Below are 17,575 nucleotides of genomic sequence, written 5' to 3' on the forward strand. Positions count from 1 at the left end.
CATGAGGATCGTGGGTGTGACTTACTAGAGGAAAGATTGTTAAAAGAGGAAGCAACCAAAAATGTCATTTTTTTCCTTTCTGCTCTCATGAGAACTAAAGACGAGTTAGCCTCAGGTCATTGTGTGTGGGCCTATTTTCTCTCTCAGATTTAGAAATATTAATAATTATAATAGATGAGTGGTTCTTTCTATTTTTTTTTTTATCAGCCATGAGTGGAAAATACTACATTGTGGTGAGGAAAGAAAAGGAAAGAATCGAAAGACATTAATTAACTTCCCTGTTTCTATAAAAACAGATGGAGTATTAAAAACAAGATTGCAAAACTGCAAACCTCAGGATTTAATGAACAATACGATGTAATTTGAGTAACTGAGAATGACTTAATCAGGACATAGAGATGTTTAATTACCAGGGTGATGAGTCTACTGAAAGGACAAACTGAGTGGAAGGGGAGGAGATGTGGAAATAGTGAGGGCGGACATCGCGCCTGAAGAAAGAAATGAATACTGGCTGAGATTTGATGCAGAAAAACCAGTAAAAGGAAGTATAAGTGACTTACACTTAGGGCCTGATCCAAAGTTCTCTGATGCTGATGGAAGTCTCCCTGTCAACTTCAAAAGGCTTTGTATCATAACATCCAAACAACAGAATAATAGGATAATTTGGACAAAAATGGCTTAATATTTTATCTAGGGCCTGATCCAAGGTCATTGAAGTCTATAGGAAAACTCCCACTGATTTCAATAACCTTTGGATCAAGCCTCTAGTTCAGTGGTTCTCAAACGTACTTGATCGGCACCTCCCACCCTTTGTATCTGTAGTCGTTTGTGGGGCCCCCCCATCCCCAAGTACATGTACTGCCACCCAGCTCTGAAGGCAGCACTGCAGCAGCACAGAAGTAATGGTGGCAATGTGAAAAGGGATATTTGTCAATATCACTTTTCACAGCAGACTTAGTGCCCCGTTGGCACCCTTACTTCTGCGCTGCTCCCTGGGGCTGACAGCTGGAGCCCTGCCACCTCCAGGTGAGGGATTGGGGGCTGTGAGGAAGGAGAGCCCAAGCTCAGGTGGCAGGGCTTTACCTCCATTTACTGGGTGTGATAGCCCTTCTGCATGAGCCCCAGCCACCCAGGACAGACACCCAGAGCTCTTAAAACAAAAAGGCGCACAGCTTTTCCCTCCCTTGACACATTCCCATGTGGCTCTAGTTCATTCCTCTGCTAGTAGCCGGATTCCAAACAAAACACTTTCACAGGTGCTTACTGAGTCTTAAATTGAAGATTTAAAATGAAGCTGATTCCTCTTCAACTTCTTGCAAACATGTTTTATTGTTTAGGTGATTTTCCTATTATAGCATTTGCCCCACAGTATAATACAAACTTCCCTGTTTCAATTTAAACCTCTCTTGCTTTTGGGCTAATAAGAAAAGTTCTGTTTCCTCTGTTGAGTTTCCTTTCCTGCATGTACATTCCCATACAAATAGCTCCATGGAAGGTGCTGTGAAACCTCTTCATAAGTTAGCATGCCAGAAATTTGAGGCCTCCCTCCATTTCTACACTATCCACCAGATAAACAACAACAATTTGCGTTCTTTATAATACTCAATGAAAAAAGGCAGCAAAGACACATAGCAGTGTGTGTCTTGGTCTAAACTCACCCAGGACATTGCCCTTCCTCTAGGATTAGCTTGGTTAAGGCAGAATATGAAACTAAAAGACCTGGCAATGGCATAGAGCCTTTAGGTTGCTAGGTCAAGTTCACCACAAGTTGGAGGGGACAAAAAGTTGCTTAATATTATGGCTGTTCAGTAGTCGATCGGAAAATGAGTTGATTGTCTCAGTGCAGGTCCTTGTGAACAAGTATCCACGTCACAAAATTCACTACAGCCGGCACCCTTCAGGTAGTGTCAGCAGAGAGGCCTAAGACTGAATGGCAATTGAGACTGAACTAACTGACCCAAGAGTAATGTCTCTGTGATGGGGTGTACCAACCCTGCACTGGCCCTGCGAGAGTTAACCACTCGCTTTGGCCCCAGGAGGCCACGCCCCCTTCGCCCCTGCTGTGAATGTTCCTGGTGGAGGGAGTATATAAAAGAAAGCAGCTTGGGTCAGTCTGGGCTTACCAGAGCTGACGCAAGCTACAGGCTCCTGCGAGAGGCCCAGTCTGAGGAGGCCAAGCACATTGAATCCGCCACAGGACCCCTCCTTGACCATGGAGGATGAGGGAGTTGGAAGCTGCCACCCCTGGAGGAACTACAGGATCTGGGATCAAGGGTAGGAAGCGACCCAGGAAATGCATTTGTTGAGCAAGGGACCTAAGCCTGAAGCCAGGACTCCCGGTTCACAGGGCTCTGTGTCAGAACCCTGTGGAGTAAGGTAGGTCTGGGTCCCCCTATGCCTCATAGGCTCTAGCCGCTAGGCCTTGCTGCCCTGAGGACAAGGGCAGTTCCCTAATCTCTGACAACTAGGCCTCGCTACCCGAACCGAGCGGAGCCACATTCACCAAAAGGGGGCATCCTCCTCTGTAAGGTGATTGCAGCTCTCTCCCCGACCATCAGGTAGGGAGACCACGCCGCCTCGTTACAATGCTTCAAGAGCAACTCAGTTCAGGGGGAAATTAGCTAACAGTTAATGGCTCTAGCCTGCAGTCAGGCTGAGCAGCAGTGAGTCTATAGGCCGGGAGGTCTCGGTCCAGTCAGAGCAGCAAACAGTTAATGGCTCTGACCTGCAGTCAGGCAGAGAAATGCAGCAGTCTAGGGGGACCAGCACTCTAGGCAGGCAGCAAAACCGTCTGGCATCCTAGCTCAGGTGGGTGACAGACTAATGCAGATCTCTTGGCCTAAAGTTGGGGAGGCTGCCACCCCCTCAGGGGGCAAGGGTACAGTGACGCAGAACCACCGACTCCACCGCATCCCAGCCCAGGGCCCTAACAGTGGCCAAGTGGCTCGCCCCTGGGTCAGTGGGGAAATCCGGCCACAACAGGCTGGCCGGCTTGCAGTCAGTAACACAGCCAAACCCTATTCGGCTTCCCTGGGCTCTTTCCTACACTCCCATTCGGGGGGTACCTGGGTTCCAGGGTCATCATTTGTCTCGCTGGGGTAAATGGCTAGTGGCAGCCCCAATAGCTCCTTGGTGCATAGTCAGTTGGAAGGCAAATCAGAAAATGCTTTGGAGAGCAAGCAGGCCATGCTTGTGTTTAACTCTCCCATTCCCTCTGATGGAGAATCCAGTAGGCTACTGGTGATGGGTGGAGAATGCAATAGTTGATTGTAATTACATAAATGGAAACAGGGCATGTAATGTGGCAAACTGCCAATTAAATATGCTTGCCACTTGGCATCTGCCCACTATGGTTCCATCCCTGAAAAAGAAGATCCTTGTGGCTTTTAAAAGCTCTGCTTTTGTCATGGAGTAAAATGAAGCTTTTGACGCTTCAAGAATGATTGTGATGGCATCCTAAAACAGGTAACGTCATGTGGCAAATCAAGCAAAGGAAATATCATCACCATAGGGAGAAATAAATAAAAATACTTAGCTCTCTACCCTGCTATCCAAATAGTAACTAATTAATGCTCAAAATATCTCTGTCGAGTAGGGAACATTACTGTCCCTATTTTACTGATAAAGAAAGAAGATACCACAGAATTATGTGATTTGCCTAAGGACAAATAATAAATACCAGAATTAGGATGAGAAATCAGGAATTCCTGGCTCTCAGTCTCATGTTCAGGCCAATATTTCATTTATTTCAATTTATAAAAATAGATTCAAAACAGAATCTAGATGCATTTTCCAAAATTTTAAAAATAAAATAAATTGGAAGTAAAACTAGAAGGTACTCCACATCCCACAAACAAAAAATAATCAGCCACAGTAAACTCAAGTCCAATATGTACGTCAGATGCTATCATGCCTCTGCTTCCCCAGAAGCCCTGGCTAAAAGATGGGCCTTGCAGTGTGCCCTGAAAGTAATCACATTCAAGCTATTTCCAGTCAGAGTGGATGACAGGGGAGAATAGGTCTGAAATCTGAGATTCCCCCGTCACAGTTCAGGGCAACTACATCTGTGTTGCCCCTCTTTGGTCCCTCCAGGCCACCTGCTCTAGACTCCCTGTTCCTCAGCCATCACCTCTCTTAGGTGGAGACATGTGTCTTCTTTCCCTCCTGACTGGGTTTTTCCCCAGGCTGCCTAATTCCCTGCCTATGCTGTGATACTCCCAGCAAACCAGACTGCTTAAACATGCTACCGTCTGTGCTTTGCTTTCTTTTCAAAGGCTATGAACAGTGTAATTGCCAGGAGTTGTATGTTACCACCCAGATCTTTAAAAGGAAGCACATTTATTCTTAAGGTAAAAGCATTACAGAGAAAACACATAAAAACAATAAAAGTTCCTATAAGAATGTTAAAACCTTACCAGAGGTCACCCACCAGTCTTATGAGGCCCTATAGGTCAAGTCCTTCCAACCCTTCCACAGGGATTGGGGCTGTGCCTTGGACAGAAGGTGCTGTCCATTTGCTAGATAAGGAAGAAAGCCCCAAGTCAATTTAAACTCAAGCTGTTTATCTAAAAGTCCTTTCTTTGCCTGTTGGCCTCTGAAGAATCCAGTTTGACCTGGTATATGTGAACTTCCCCAGGTGGTAGTACCTCCCTGGAGGTGTTACAACCTGAGTGAATTTGCCTAATCATCCTCCACTGCTTCTGCTTCTTCCTGGAGGAGCTGTGGTCACCCTCTTCTGTGGAATTACATACAATCCCTGGCCCACAATGATACAGAAACTTAATACAGTAAGATCTCCCAAAGATATTGCAGGAAATTGCCATATCTGTCAAACCCTGCACAGATAATGTCCTGTTAGCAGTAGCTCCCTCTCGTTTACACCAAGAGTGTCCCTGCTCCAGTGCTCCACTGATTGCAGCTGTAACAGTATCTAACAGAGAGAGAGGTAGCCTCTTAAGTATGCAGCATTGAAGCATTTATGGATTCCCAGATCTAAACCTTGCATAAAATGGGCATAATAATACTTCTCTACCTCACAGTGGTGTCAGGGAGATAAATTCACTGATGTGTGTGATGATCAGATGATAAACAACATACACATACATATACATAAAACTCCTCTAAAAACATAGAATCAGAGTGATGTAATGGTACACGAGCCAATAAGAAAACCAACAATTATTTTGCCTGTCTCTACAGCTGAAATGTTAATGAATCAGATTTTCCCTAACAGCTCCATGCCTGGCAGGAGGAAGCTTTAATTAAAATCTAACCTTCATGAGCACCACATTTATCCACAAATTGTAACACTAAAAAGAAATCATAGATGATAAAATTATGAAAAGGCTCTTAAGATTGCTAAGGGCACTGAAGGTCAGACATTAAACAGACACATGGATGGAAGTACAGAAATCTTAGTGAAAAATACCTATTAATGTTTCTCCATTTCTGGTTTTGCATGGGAAACAAGGAAAAGTACAAGTTAACTTAGGAAAGACTCAGGAGGAAATTAAAGGCCATTTAAGGTAACCCAGTAATATCCAGAGTTGAGATTTCATGCACTAGAAGTAAGTGCTTAGCAGTAGTAAATCACAACTCTACACCAAAGGATTAACATGGGTTGTAAGAAAGGTTTAACAACTATTTTAAGGAGACCGAGGCAAGCATTTGGAAGGGACCTACTTGACTGGAGACTGGCTTGGAAACTGGCTAAAGGACAGGGAAAATAAAGAGCATTTTTTTTCTTGATAGCAAGGTAATAAAGAGGTTTGAATTCAACATTTAAACACATTTTTCCAGACTTACAGTTGTTTCTGTAAATGAAAGCAAACTGTGATTGCTCTAGTTAAGTGAGGCATTTGAGCTAATGAACAGTAGCAGATGGCAACTGTGCTGTGGTTTAAGACAGAGGTGTTTCTTGCCTCAAAGAACAGAAAGATAACCTGGGGAAAGGAAAGTTACTACATATAGCACACAGTTTTTACTCCAGCTCTACATGGTATCTCAAATCTCTATCTTGTCAGTGTTCTGTATGTAGTACTTTTCCATTTACTATGTTGAGTAAAAAACAGAGAGTATTGTTCATGAAAAGGGGACTGGAAAAATTATATCTGCAACTGAAATTGCCCACCATTCTAGCATTCTACCCTTGTCTCTCAGACTACAAAATGCAATAGATATGGAGAAATTAGACTAGGCCATTTTACTGAAAATGTTCTGTCCATCTTTTCCTTTGTTGTTCTGTGCTAAGAGTCTTTTCATTTGCATCTTTAATAGGGTCTCCAAACTGCTAACGTTTCCTCTTAGCTATTTGATGTCTTTTACAAGATTGTAAGGTCACCTCTTGGGCTAGCATCTTCAGCCTCTTGACATTTTTTACTAATATATGCCCTTTTATCTCTTCTGGCACGCCTTTTACTTCTCTGTCCAGAGCTCTGTATTCTCCTTGCCACTTGCATGTCTCTTCATGTCTTAGCATTTAACAATTTTTAGGTTGCTGCACACTTCTCTTTTCCACTGCCGCCCAAGTAGCATTGCTAATCCATTCTTCTCTTTCAGAGTTCATTGTTATTAGAATTGGTTCTCTTCAGTTAACTCCATTAAAACACTGAACCTGTTCTTCAGTTCAAGCTGAAAAGCACTTTTTGTGTTTCATTCTTTTAATTGTGCACTGTTGATGCACAGTTGCCTTTTAATTTTCTTCAGCCTCTTTAAGTTGATCTTCAATTAAGCGATACAAAGGTTATAGTCACTCCCCACGTCTGCTCCCCTGTATGCACCTATGAGCTGCAAAACATGTTTTAAATACAGAAATGATCTATCTCAGGGGTGGCCAATCTGAGCCTGAGAAGGAGCCTGAATTTACCAGTGTACATTGCCAAAGAGCCACTGTAATACATCAGCAGCACCCCTATCAGCTCCCCCTCCCCACACTTCCTGATCAGCTGTTTTGTGGCACGCAGGAGGCTCTGAGGGGAGGAGCAAGGACATGGCAGGCTTAGGGGAGGGGGCAGGAAGGGGTGGAGTGGGGGCAGACCAGGGGCTGAGCAGTGAGCATCCTCCAGCACATTGGAAAGTTGGCGCCTATAGCTCCATCCCTGGAGTTGGTGCCTGTACAAGGAGCCACATATTAACTTCTGAGGAGCTGCATGTGGCTCCAGAGCCACGTGTTGGCCACCCCTGATCTATCTGGTTCTTTGTAGTATCATCTGAGGAATACTACATTGAACTTCTTTAGCAGGAAAATATTGTTCTACCTATCATTGGGTAGTTTACACTGTACATTTCTACTTTGTACTGAAATCACCCATAGTCACTATGATACCATGTTTTGGGACTTTTGTTAACACATCCTGTAACAAATCATGAAAAGCATTTTTACCTCATCTGACTTTTCATTGGTTAGTGCATAGCTCTGCATGACTGATAGTTTGAATAATTGAGTCTGAAAGCAAGCTCTAATAATACTTCCATTGACTGATTCCCACTCAGTCAGTGTCTGATCTGCTTCATTCAACATCAAGATTCAAGATCTGCTTCATACAATAGCTTCATGTCTATCATCCACATTTTCAAAGATGATGGTGTTGTTTGTTTCTCTGAAGTGTAGTTTTGTCCATCTACACTCACTGATTCCAAGGACAACAAGATGGTATCTATCTCTTTCTTTAATTACTTGGGCAGTTTTAGTAGCATCAGACATTGTTTTCACATTCCAAAGTCCTATTTTCATTACTGATGTGGCCTTGAGCAAGGCACTTTTCATGACATGGGCTTCCTTATTGGTTTGACCAATCCCCATCCTATTCTTCACATGAAGCTGATCTCTTGTTCGAGCCTAAAAGACCAAGCCCAAGTAAATTACTAGAAATATGTGATGAAGACCTATTCCTAGAGCAGCCTATTGATTTAGGAGATATTACAATGGGAAAAAGTTAGAAAAGCCATCAGTAAACTCAAAAATGGGAAAGCAGCAGAAGAGGAGAATATTAGTGAAGAGATACTTAAAGCAAGTGAAACAGCCCTCTAGACTTTCCTTGTGTTTCTGGACAGAATATGGAATGGAGAAAAGAATCCAACCCAGCAAAGAAAGGCTTTATAGTAAAATTGCCAAAGTAAGGTGACCTTACCAACTGCAGTAAATGGAGAGGAATCCCATTACTCTCAGTGCCTGGGAAAATCATGTGCAACATCATCCTGAAATGTATCAAGAACCAAATAGATCTTCAACTTAGAGAGGAACAAGCATATTTTAGACCACTGAGATCAAGTGCAGGCCATATTGTTGTTCTCAGACATATTACAGAGCAAAGTATGGAGTGGCAAGCACAGCTTGTTATCAATTTTATAAATTTCCAGAAGGCTTTTGATAGCGTACAGAAAGATTGTATTATGTCCCCACTATTGTTTGCACTGGTCATTGACTATGTTCTGAAAGTAATTGCACAAGGCAACTGAAGAATTTAATGGACAAATGATAAAGCACAATTGGATAACCACAAATTTGCTGAGGTCACTGTCCAGCTTCATTCAACCCATCACTTAATCAAAGAAAATACTCAGCTTTTGGCTGATACGGTCAAACAAGTTGGCTTGTTCGTCAACAAGAGGAAGACAAAACTAAACCACAAGTGGCTAAACTAACCACTAGAGTGGATGAAGAAACATTAGAAGTAAGTCATTTTAGTTATACAGGTTCTGAGATGTACAATGATGGTGACACCATGCCAGTTGTCACACAATGAATATCAAAAGCAGCAAACAATTTTCATAAACTTGAAAAGATTTGGAAAAGTAGCATGATTAGCACTGACACAAAAGTGTGAATTTTTAACACTGGCATCATGTCTGTCCTCCTTTAAGGAGCAGAGTCATGGAAATCTACAACAGAAATTCCTCATTCCAAAGTAACTGTCTGAGGAAGATGTTAAGAATCCATTGGAAAGAGTTTCTTGCAATAGCAGAAATTCTAAATACAGCAAACCAAACTAAAGCATCAAACATGCTAAGATGACAATGGACATATTTAGGACACACTTTAAGGATGCCACCAGTGTGACTTCCATGGCAAGTGATAATATGCACATCCACCTGGAAAAAGAGAAAAAGGATGAGCTAGAGCTGGGATGGGCAAACTACAACCTGTGGGCTGGATCTGGCCCGCGGGATTGCCACCCCCGTGGTGCCACAGACCCCGCACCGCTGCTGGAATCAACTGGCACCATGTCCCTGTGGCACCTGGGGGGGAGGGGCAGAGGGCTCCATGCGCTGCCCTCGCCTCCAGACACTACCCCCCATAGCTCCCATTGGCCAGGAACGGGGAACCGCAGCCAATGGGAGCTTCGGGAGAGGTACCTGCAGGGGAGGGCAGTGCGCGGAGCCCTCGGTCCCCCCTCCCCTAGGGGCTGCAGGGACTTGGTGCCGGCAGCTTCCGGGAGCAGCGCGGCACAGGGCCAGAGCAGGCGGGGAGCCTGTCTTAGCTACACTCTGCGCCGCTGCCACCCCGGAGCAGCTCCAGATAAGCAGCGCCAGGCCAGAGCCTGTACCCCAAACCCCTCCTGCACCCCACACCCTCACTCCCTGCCCTGAGCTCCTGCCTGCACCCCAACTCTGCACCCCAACCCTGCACCCCTCCTGGATAATGGCCACACGGCAACGGCAGCAATTGCATACTTCAAAAACCAGGAAAGTATTAGATTAGCATTCATTGAGCTCAGTACCTACATCTCTTAGGTGCTTTTTGAAATCTCACCCGTAATATAGTGTTAAACTTCTTTCAATGTGTTTTAGTGCTAGAAATAAGGAGGAGAACCAATGCCATGAGACTAGCCACTTTTCTGTGGCCCACTAGCATTTGGTGTATGGCTCAGTTGGGAACCCTCTGATCTAGACAGTTAATAGTTTTAGCTATAACATATAAAAGCTATCTTTATCACAGAACATTAAATGTGCAGCACCAAATATTTGTTACAAATCAGTAAAAAACCTAGAAAATCCAAGGATTCATAGTACACAGAAAACAGAACATGTTTAATTAACTTTTTGCAATCATCTTTTTTTTTAAAAAAAAGATATCTTGGTAATTCAGGTTGAAAATATCTTCAGTAGTAGCTGGATTGCAGCAATAAGTGCAAAATGGTAAGAATGTTGTATTTGTTTTGGTGAATGTAACAAATCTATGTATAGAGGAAAGTTCTGACACCAGCACCCTGGAATTACATGATTTAGCTAAGTTTCATAGGGACCTTGTTTTTAATCAGGCAACTAATTAAAATCCACCACACTACAACTTTACTAATTTGCAGTTAATGACAGGAAAGCTCACAGCGAATTACTGAATTCTGAGGATTACTGAGTAAGCAAACACAATAAAATCTCAGGCATCCAGCATCACAAAATTTCCTGTGTACAGTTGATAAATGTACTCTAATTTTAAATATTTATTTCAATACCTCATTGTGTACTTGCAAATGTTCTGTACTATAATTTATAAATAAGAATAACTTGAAGTATCATGAGACTTCGATACCATGCTTGGTTATTAGATCACTGCTATGAAGCAGAAGGTATCCAATTGGTGAAACGTGGGTTAATTCATGTCTACTGTGTTTTGAAACTCTGTTAATAATTTGTTTTCTGCCCATTTTATCTATCTAGGTACTTATACCATCACTGGAGTATCTAAGAGACTCAGTTTAGCATCCTTCCACAAGAAGAATGTTGGGTGTTCTTTCAAAACATTTCAGTATTTGGAGGAAAAGCAGCTTGGCAAACATACCACTGGTTTGAATTCGGTCACTTGCCACAGAAGCCAGTCTTCATTTAGTGTATATAGGGCTTTGCAAGTTATTACATCTACCGGCCCTTTGTTTATCCTCTGATTGAGGGCAGTCACAAGCTTATAGAATGGTTCTCCAACTGTCTCCTAAGAAATAAGACCAAACACAAACAAGCAACAGCTTTAGTTCTTTTTTCTGCATTCCCATTGGAACTCTAGTGGGACACCAACAATTTGAAGCCAGTCAAACTAACTTCCTTTTTAGCCAAGTTGCTCAGCTGTCCTGCAATTAAAAATACTTTCTGTCCAGGTTTATCTGTTCTTTCGTAAATCCACACCCAACTTCTGTTTCTCTTACTCAAACGGGAAGAGTCACCTGGGCTCCTGACCTGACAGTTCAGAGCCCCATGCTGGACACAGGCAGGCAGCTAGTGGAGAAAGCCTGCCTCTTCTGGCCTGGCTTAGCTTGCCTCTGGGGCTCTCAGAGGGACCTGCCATCTTATCTCAGGTGTCACTCACTCCCCAACCCTGTGTAGGGCACCCTACCATCCCAAGCTACCATTGTTCCTCAGCCCCACGAAGAGGGCTGGGATACGAAGAACAGGTTTCCTCTGACTGTCCCCTAGCTCTGTACTTGGGTCCCAGGAAAGTTGCCAGCTTCAAACTACCCTGCTGCTGTATTTTGCAGGCCCTAGGGCAAAGCATGTGAGCTCCCTGCAGAACAGGGCATGGGAGAGATGTCATCATATTAGTGCACAAAACAGGAAGTACAACCTCAAACAACAAAACTGTCTGCACACAAAATGCAACTAAATAGACTAAATTAAACAGACTGTAAAATGAGAGAGATCATTTTCCCCAACCTCTTACAGTTCTATTAATCATAGGTGTTATCTGTAACAACAATAGGCAAAAAAATTCAAACAGAAGTGAGGTTTTCAAAATGACACCTTCCCTTTAAACTCTCTGAAAGCATAGCTCTATAATAGCTTTTGAGGAGAAGGATACACAATCTTCTGCCATGACAAGAAAATATCTGATGGGGTTTGGATGATAATATGTGAAGCAACAGAAGAAAATGTCAGGGTTTCAAAATTACCTAAAGTCCAACCCAAGTACAGATTGTTAGCATCATTTATACAGTTGCTCTTTTCTTACCTCTGCATGATGACAGCTGTCTACATAAGTGATCAGGACAGTAATATGGGTATATTAGTAATATAGAAAGTTAGGTTTCATGCACAAACAGATCTCTCATGAGTTCTGCATGGAAGAAGTCAGCATGTGCTATGTTGAAAATATTCCTCATTCTAGTGTCTGAGGTGGTGGAAAGATGTCAAACTTACCCGAAGAAAACCAGAAAGGCAAACAGTCATCCAATTTGTCAGCAGTTTTTCTACGACAGATTCTGTGCGCCTTAGCATGAGCTTAGGTTGCATATTGCTAGACTGCTCCATCAAGTCCCTGGTCAAAACTTCTAGAATATGGGTTAGGTAGACTAGCTTACTTTGTAGTGCAATAGTCAAGAAGGATGCAAACAAGCACCTGTTTACAAAAAATAAAAAAGTCATAGCTAAAAGGTTTGGAATTTGCTTTTCAAATCTATGACAATAGAAAGGTGATCTAAGCCTTTTATAACAGCTTACTGTGAAATTAGTTCAAATAAACATACACCTTTCAGTTACGCCTATATGCTGAACCTTCATTTTTTAGGTACCCCAAACACCCACTAAAGTCCCTATAAAATTTAAAGTACACAGGATCATCCCATCCAGCAACTTAAAAAATATATATATTTTGTGTATCCAAATTGAATACTGAAGAAGACTAGCTTCCGTTTCAATGAAAGCAAAGTTCCAATTTATAAAGCAAGAACTGCTTGCTCTGAGGTGTGGTATGTTGCTAGTTCAGTGTCTATAGGCATCTATAAATCTTCTGGCTTGTTTCATGGTGAAGAACAAGGAAAAGACTTAGGAAAAGATTAAATTTGCTTTGTATGTAGTGAAAACTATATGGGTGTGTCATAATCCATGTTGGGTTTTTTTAATTCTATGGCTTGAAGATTATAAGGCATAATCATACTATACCTGTCTTTCACAGAGAAATTTTTCTGTTTTTCAAGGGTGTGAATGAGAGTAACAAGAAAATTCTTGTTACAAATTAAAGCATGCAACATGGTGAGGCTTTCATCCTTTTGCCTGGAGTCTCTGCTCTGGAACAGTTAAACAAAAATAAGGCAAACTGTAGTATGACAGGTCCTTAATTCTTGGAAATGAGGATAAGCAACACACAAGATGAAATCTTGGACCCACTGAAATCAATAGGAGTTTTGCCAATGATGTCAATGTGGCCAGGATTTCACCCATGGCATATTTGCGCACGCGCGCACATACACTCTCTCTCTCTCTCTTTATATACAGGCAGTACTGCCTACAGTTAAAGTTGCCCGATACTTCCCATTATAAGATCCTGTTTTCATATATACATATATGTTACTACATTATATACATAAAGCCATGTAACTTTTCCCCACATGGGAAGGAATGTAGAGAAAATTTAATCTGACTGATCATTTGGAAGGTGCTTAGATTCTATGGTGATCCCACGAAGACAGAAAAAAATAACTACTAAATAAAAGTAAAATTACATTACATAGACTTACCCGTGACACATTAGTGTGCATGTCTTCAATGAAAATGGATGCAAAGCTGCCTGACTAAAATAAAAGACAGGTGATGTATTACTGTTAGAAATATCAAAGGCTAAGCATCTACCCAAGGCAACAGACTTTGCTGAGTAAAAATGATTTAGGCTTCTAAATGCACCTGCAATTTATGTATTCTGGTATTTCTGCAAAAGTTCTGTCATGTAACATAAAGGAAAACTGCAAAGAGAAACTGAGGATTGAGCTAGGCCAGATTTACTGGTATGCTGCTGAATGCTCTCACTCCCAGGCTCTGGAGGTCTGTCAGCCTAGTCTTATTCTAACATGCCATAGGAAAGACTGTTTATTATCATCACATGAAAATCTGCTCCTTTTCCAGGTATGCAAAAGACACCCCAGAATACATTACTCCCAGATGTCACTATACCAATAGTATGAATCTTCTGGATGTCAGGGATCCCTGGGCTTAGCCAAATTTAGAGTTTTTCTCTGCAGTTATTATTATTACTGCTGACACTTTTCATACACTTGCTATCCATGGATCTCAAAGTTCATGAATTAAGTCTGCCACAACCCTGTGAGGCAAGTCAGTACTGTATATATATAAATAACAAAACACCAGCAGAAGTTAAAATACCAGAGTTAATGAAAATCAAAGCCATGGTGGCTTGATACGGGGTTAAGTAACAAAACGTGGGAAGCTAAAATGGTCATATAATATATTTTTAAAATACTTGAGATAAGTGTGGTGTACGTCAGTTGTCACCCTGACCACTTTGATAGCAAATGACACATTATAAACCCCATCCTGTTTGTTTCATAAAAGAGTTAAGATTTTTGATGAGGATTAAGCAGAAAGAACAGATGAACTCCTAAAAATAATGATAATATTGTCATGCTAATATCCTTGGTAAAAAAAAGAAACCAAAAGGAAAAAATGCAGAATTTATAACAACAAGAGCTCTATTATGATCTCCCAGTTGCAGCTTGGGTAACTCCACTGATTTGAATGGAGTTATTCCTGATTTACTCTGGTGAAAATGAGATCAATATCAGATTTGGAAAATTTTATTGTTATTCGTATTTAATATTCACATTACAGTCTCAATTTTGGGAGCCCATTGTACTAGGCACTATACAAACCATCTAGGGCCATCTTCTCCTTTGAGCCAGCTATACAACAAAATATTTTCTGTTTAAGTATTTGTTTTTGAAAAGCAGTTGTCCATATTGATGCTCTTAGATGATTACTATGTATACTAAAAACTCATGGGCTTTGGTTAGTCTCATAATATAACTTTGAAAGATATTTGAGTCTGGTATTTTCTTCCTCAGTTTAGTACCATTCCAGCTATTCCAGGGAAATTATTTCCCCCATTGTTCTCATGCTATTAAATGTCATGATGCTGCAAGTGACACTGGACCCAGTTCAGAAAAACATATAAACACTTGCTTAAGCCAGTCCCTATGTAGGACAACATTAAAGCACAGGCTTAAAGTTGAGCATGTGCTTAGTGCTGTCCTGTATTGGGACCACTGTCACGCCTCTAAACATTTCTGGCAAGGTAATCTGTAGCTTGAAACAGAATGTCAACATCACTTTCGATTTCTCATTTCCTACTTTTAATTTAATTCACTGAAATTAATTCATATGCAGGCTTGTGAGAGAGAACTTGTAAGGCTCCTCCTCATCTTGCAGCCAATGAGGAAGTCCCATGATGTAAACATGTTAGCCGAACTGTTTAAGTTAACTTAATTAAGTTTTGTACAGACAGGTGAGCATGTGAGAGATAAAAAGCACAGATAAAATGCAGGTTTAGGAATGGTAGTCTCATGAAGGGAGGCAGATCTAGTGAGGCAAGGCTATGAGAGACTCTTACATGGCACACACAATCATTAAACACATATGAATTAAGGGGACACCAGGGTTAATTTAATAAATTTAGACTTGGGTTTGAAGTTTGAAGTTTTACAGAACCTACAATCAACAGATCTAAACACGCCCCTCCAGTGTTTGCCCAGCACTGTTCTACTGGATTTGGAGTAGTATACAAAGTCTCCTGTGAAAATCACATGGTGATATTTACATGAGCTATTTGGTCCTTACTTGACAACTACCTTCATTACCATGGAAGGATTACCCCTAAAAGATTAGCAACCATTTACCTCTGGGAAGAAAGTTCTAAGAGCAAAATGTTTGTAGTCAAGGAAGGGAACAGTTCCAAAACTATCCACCACATCTAATTGATCCATCTGTAGTTCTGCAAATCCTGAAATAACAACCCCCTGGAATGTTAGTTTTGATAACGCAAAATTATCTTCACAATTATAGCTTTCAATATGACCCTGAAAAGATGTTCTTAAAAACAGTTCTAAGACTTGATGCATTATTTTTCTAGTTGAATCTCTGTGGGATGGAAAACATTGATTGGATGCAGTTTTTTGTATTTCCAGTTTTGCTGAAGTGAATTGTTACATACAATGCTATTAGTTTCTAGAATTAGCTACTAATGCACACCAACATTAACAAGAAACTCTGATATTCACATTCCAAACTATTCTATTTCTGTTTAATGGAGTTTATGAAACAAAATATTTAAAAAATGTGATACCTACCATCACGTATTTTTTTCCGAATTTCACATTCTAACAGTTCAATTTGTTGACTCAGTTTACGGGTTAACTGTTTGGATTTGTACCTAGTTACTATGATTGCCACTAAAAAAAAATTGAAAGAAAATTATATTAGATATTGAATATAGAAATAAGCCAAACAAATCTGCTTTATAGACCAATCCTAACAATAAAATGAAATGAGTGTAAGAAAAAAAAGGATCTCCAGTAACATTCTTCTGTATTATTATATTAATTATTATTATTATTAATTTCCATTTTAGTAGCACGGACGAGTCCTAGTCATAGACCAGGCCTCAGGAGTAAAGCCCTGTAGCTGCACCTGCTCTGTACTCCTGACACTTTAACAAACCAGCAAGGCTTCCTGACAGACCACTCTGCCTGACTAGCTGAGGAAGCCAGCAGGCCGGTGTGATGATTTTCCCCATAAGGCTTTATGGAAATATGCTTATGAATGTATATATGACAGAACTGGAATATGTTTTACGCTACATATGGTATGTAACATATCTGTGTAAAGGTTATGATCTACTGAATATATTCATCCTATTTGTATGCATATGTCATTGTTGTATTCGAAGTTATGAATATTGGCTGTATACTTGTTTGATTTTAAATAACCTTAATAAGGCATTTGGTCAGCTTCTTTAGAAAGGAATTTGCAAGTTAAGTGCCCAAAGAAGAAGCATTTAACAGACAATGGATCTTCGAAGGCTCCAATCCACATAAGAAGTCTACGTGAGGACGTTCAAGGTAGCATGTGAACCATGGCTGCTACCTGTACGTTCTGAGTCATGAATGGACATGTGACTTGCCCTTGTGACTCCAAAACTTCATCTTGTAGCTGGAATTCTACACAGAGGGAGGGAGGGGTATCCACCCACAAGAGAAAGTCTATTTAAACGCCTGGGAGACCCCTCCATTTTGTCTTCAGCTGGCTCAAGAGATAGCCTCTCCACCCCCAAAGGATACCTGAAAGAAACTGGAACAAAGGAGAGTAACCACAGGGGGTGTGAGTGATTGCTGGACCCAGACTAGAAGGAGACTAGTCTGTAAAAGGAAGCTTACTGGAACACCTCTGTGGTTTTATCTGTGTTCAGTTTTCATACTGACATAGACTTGCGTGTTCTATTTTATTTTTCTTGGTAAATTCACTTTGTTCTGTCTGTTATTACTTGGAACCACTTAAATCCTAGTTTCTGTATTTAATAAAATCACTTTTTACTTATTAATTAACCAAGCGTATGTATTAATACAGGGGTAGGCAACCTATGGCATGTGTGCCAAAGGCGGCACGCAAGCTGATTTTCAGTGGCACTCACACTGCCCAGGTCTGGAGGGGCTCTGCATTTTAATTTAAATTTTAAATGAAACTTCTTAAACATTTTAAAAACCTTATTTACTTTACATATAACAATTGTTTAGTTATACATCATAGACTTAAAGAAAGACACCTTCTAAAAACGTTAATGTATTACTGGCATGCGAAACCTTAAATT

General features: G+C 41.1%; 1 protein-coding gene across 1 annotated transcript in view; it reads right to left on the reverse strand.

Annotated features, from left to right (window-relative positions):
- The window catches only part of PLXNC1 (plexin C1), a 99,657-nt gene that overhangs the window by 17,628 nt on the left and 64,454 nt on the right, over nucleotides 1-17,575 (reverse strand). The window contains exons 16-21 of the mRNA XM_038403703.2: nucleotides 16,059-16,160; nucleotides 15,609-15,712; nucleotides 13,440-13,493; nucleotides 12,865-12,989; nucleotides 12,124-12,322; nucleotides 10,778-10,924 (exon numbers count right to left, since the gene is read on the reverse strand). Of these exons, the coding sequence (XP_038259631.1) occupies nucleotides 10,778-10,924; nucleotides 12,124-12,322; nucleotides 12,865-12,989; nucleotides 13,440-13,493; nucleotides 15,609-15,712; nucleotides 16,059-16,160 (731 nt within the window). The remainder of the gene's footprint in view (nucleotides 1-10,777; nucleotides 10,925-12,123; nucleotides 12,323-12,864; nucleotides 12,990-13,439; nucleotides 13,494-15,608; nucleotides 15,713-16,058; nucleotides 16,161-17,575) is intronic.

The sequence above is a fragment of the Dermochelys coriacea genome, chromosome 1, assembly GCF_009764565.3.
Source record: "Dermochelys coriacea isolate rDerCor1 chromosome 1, rDerCor1.pri.v4, whole genome shotgun sequence".
In the NCBI taxonomy this organism is placed as follows: Eukaryota; Metazoa; Chordata; order Testudines; family Dermochelyidae; genus Dermochelys; species Dermochelys coriacea.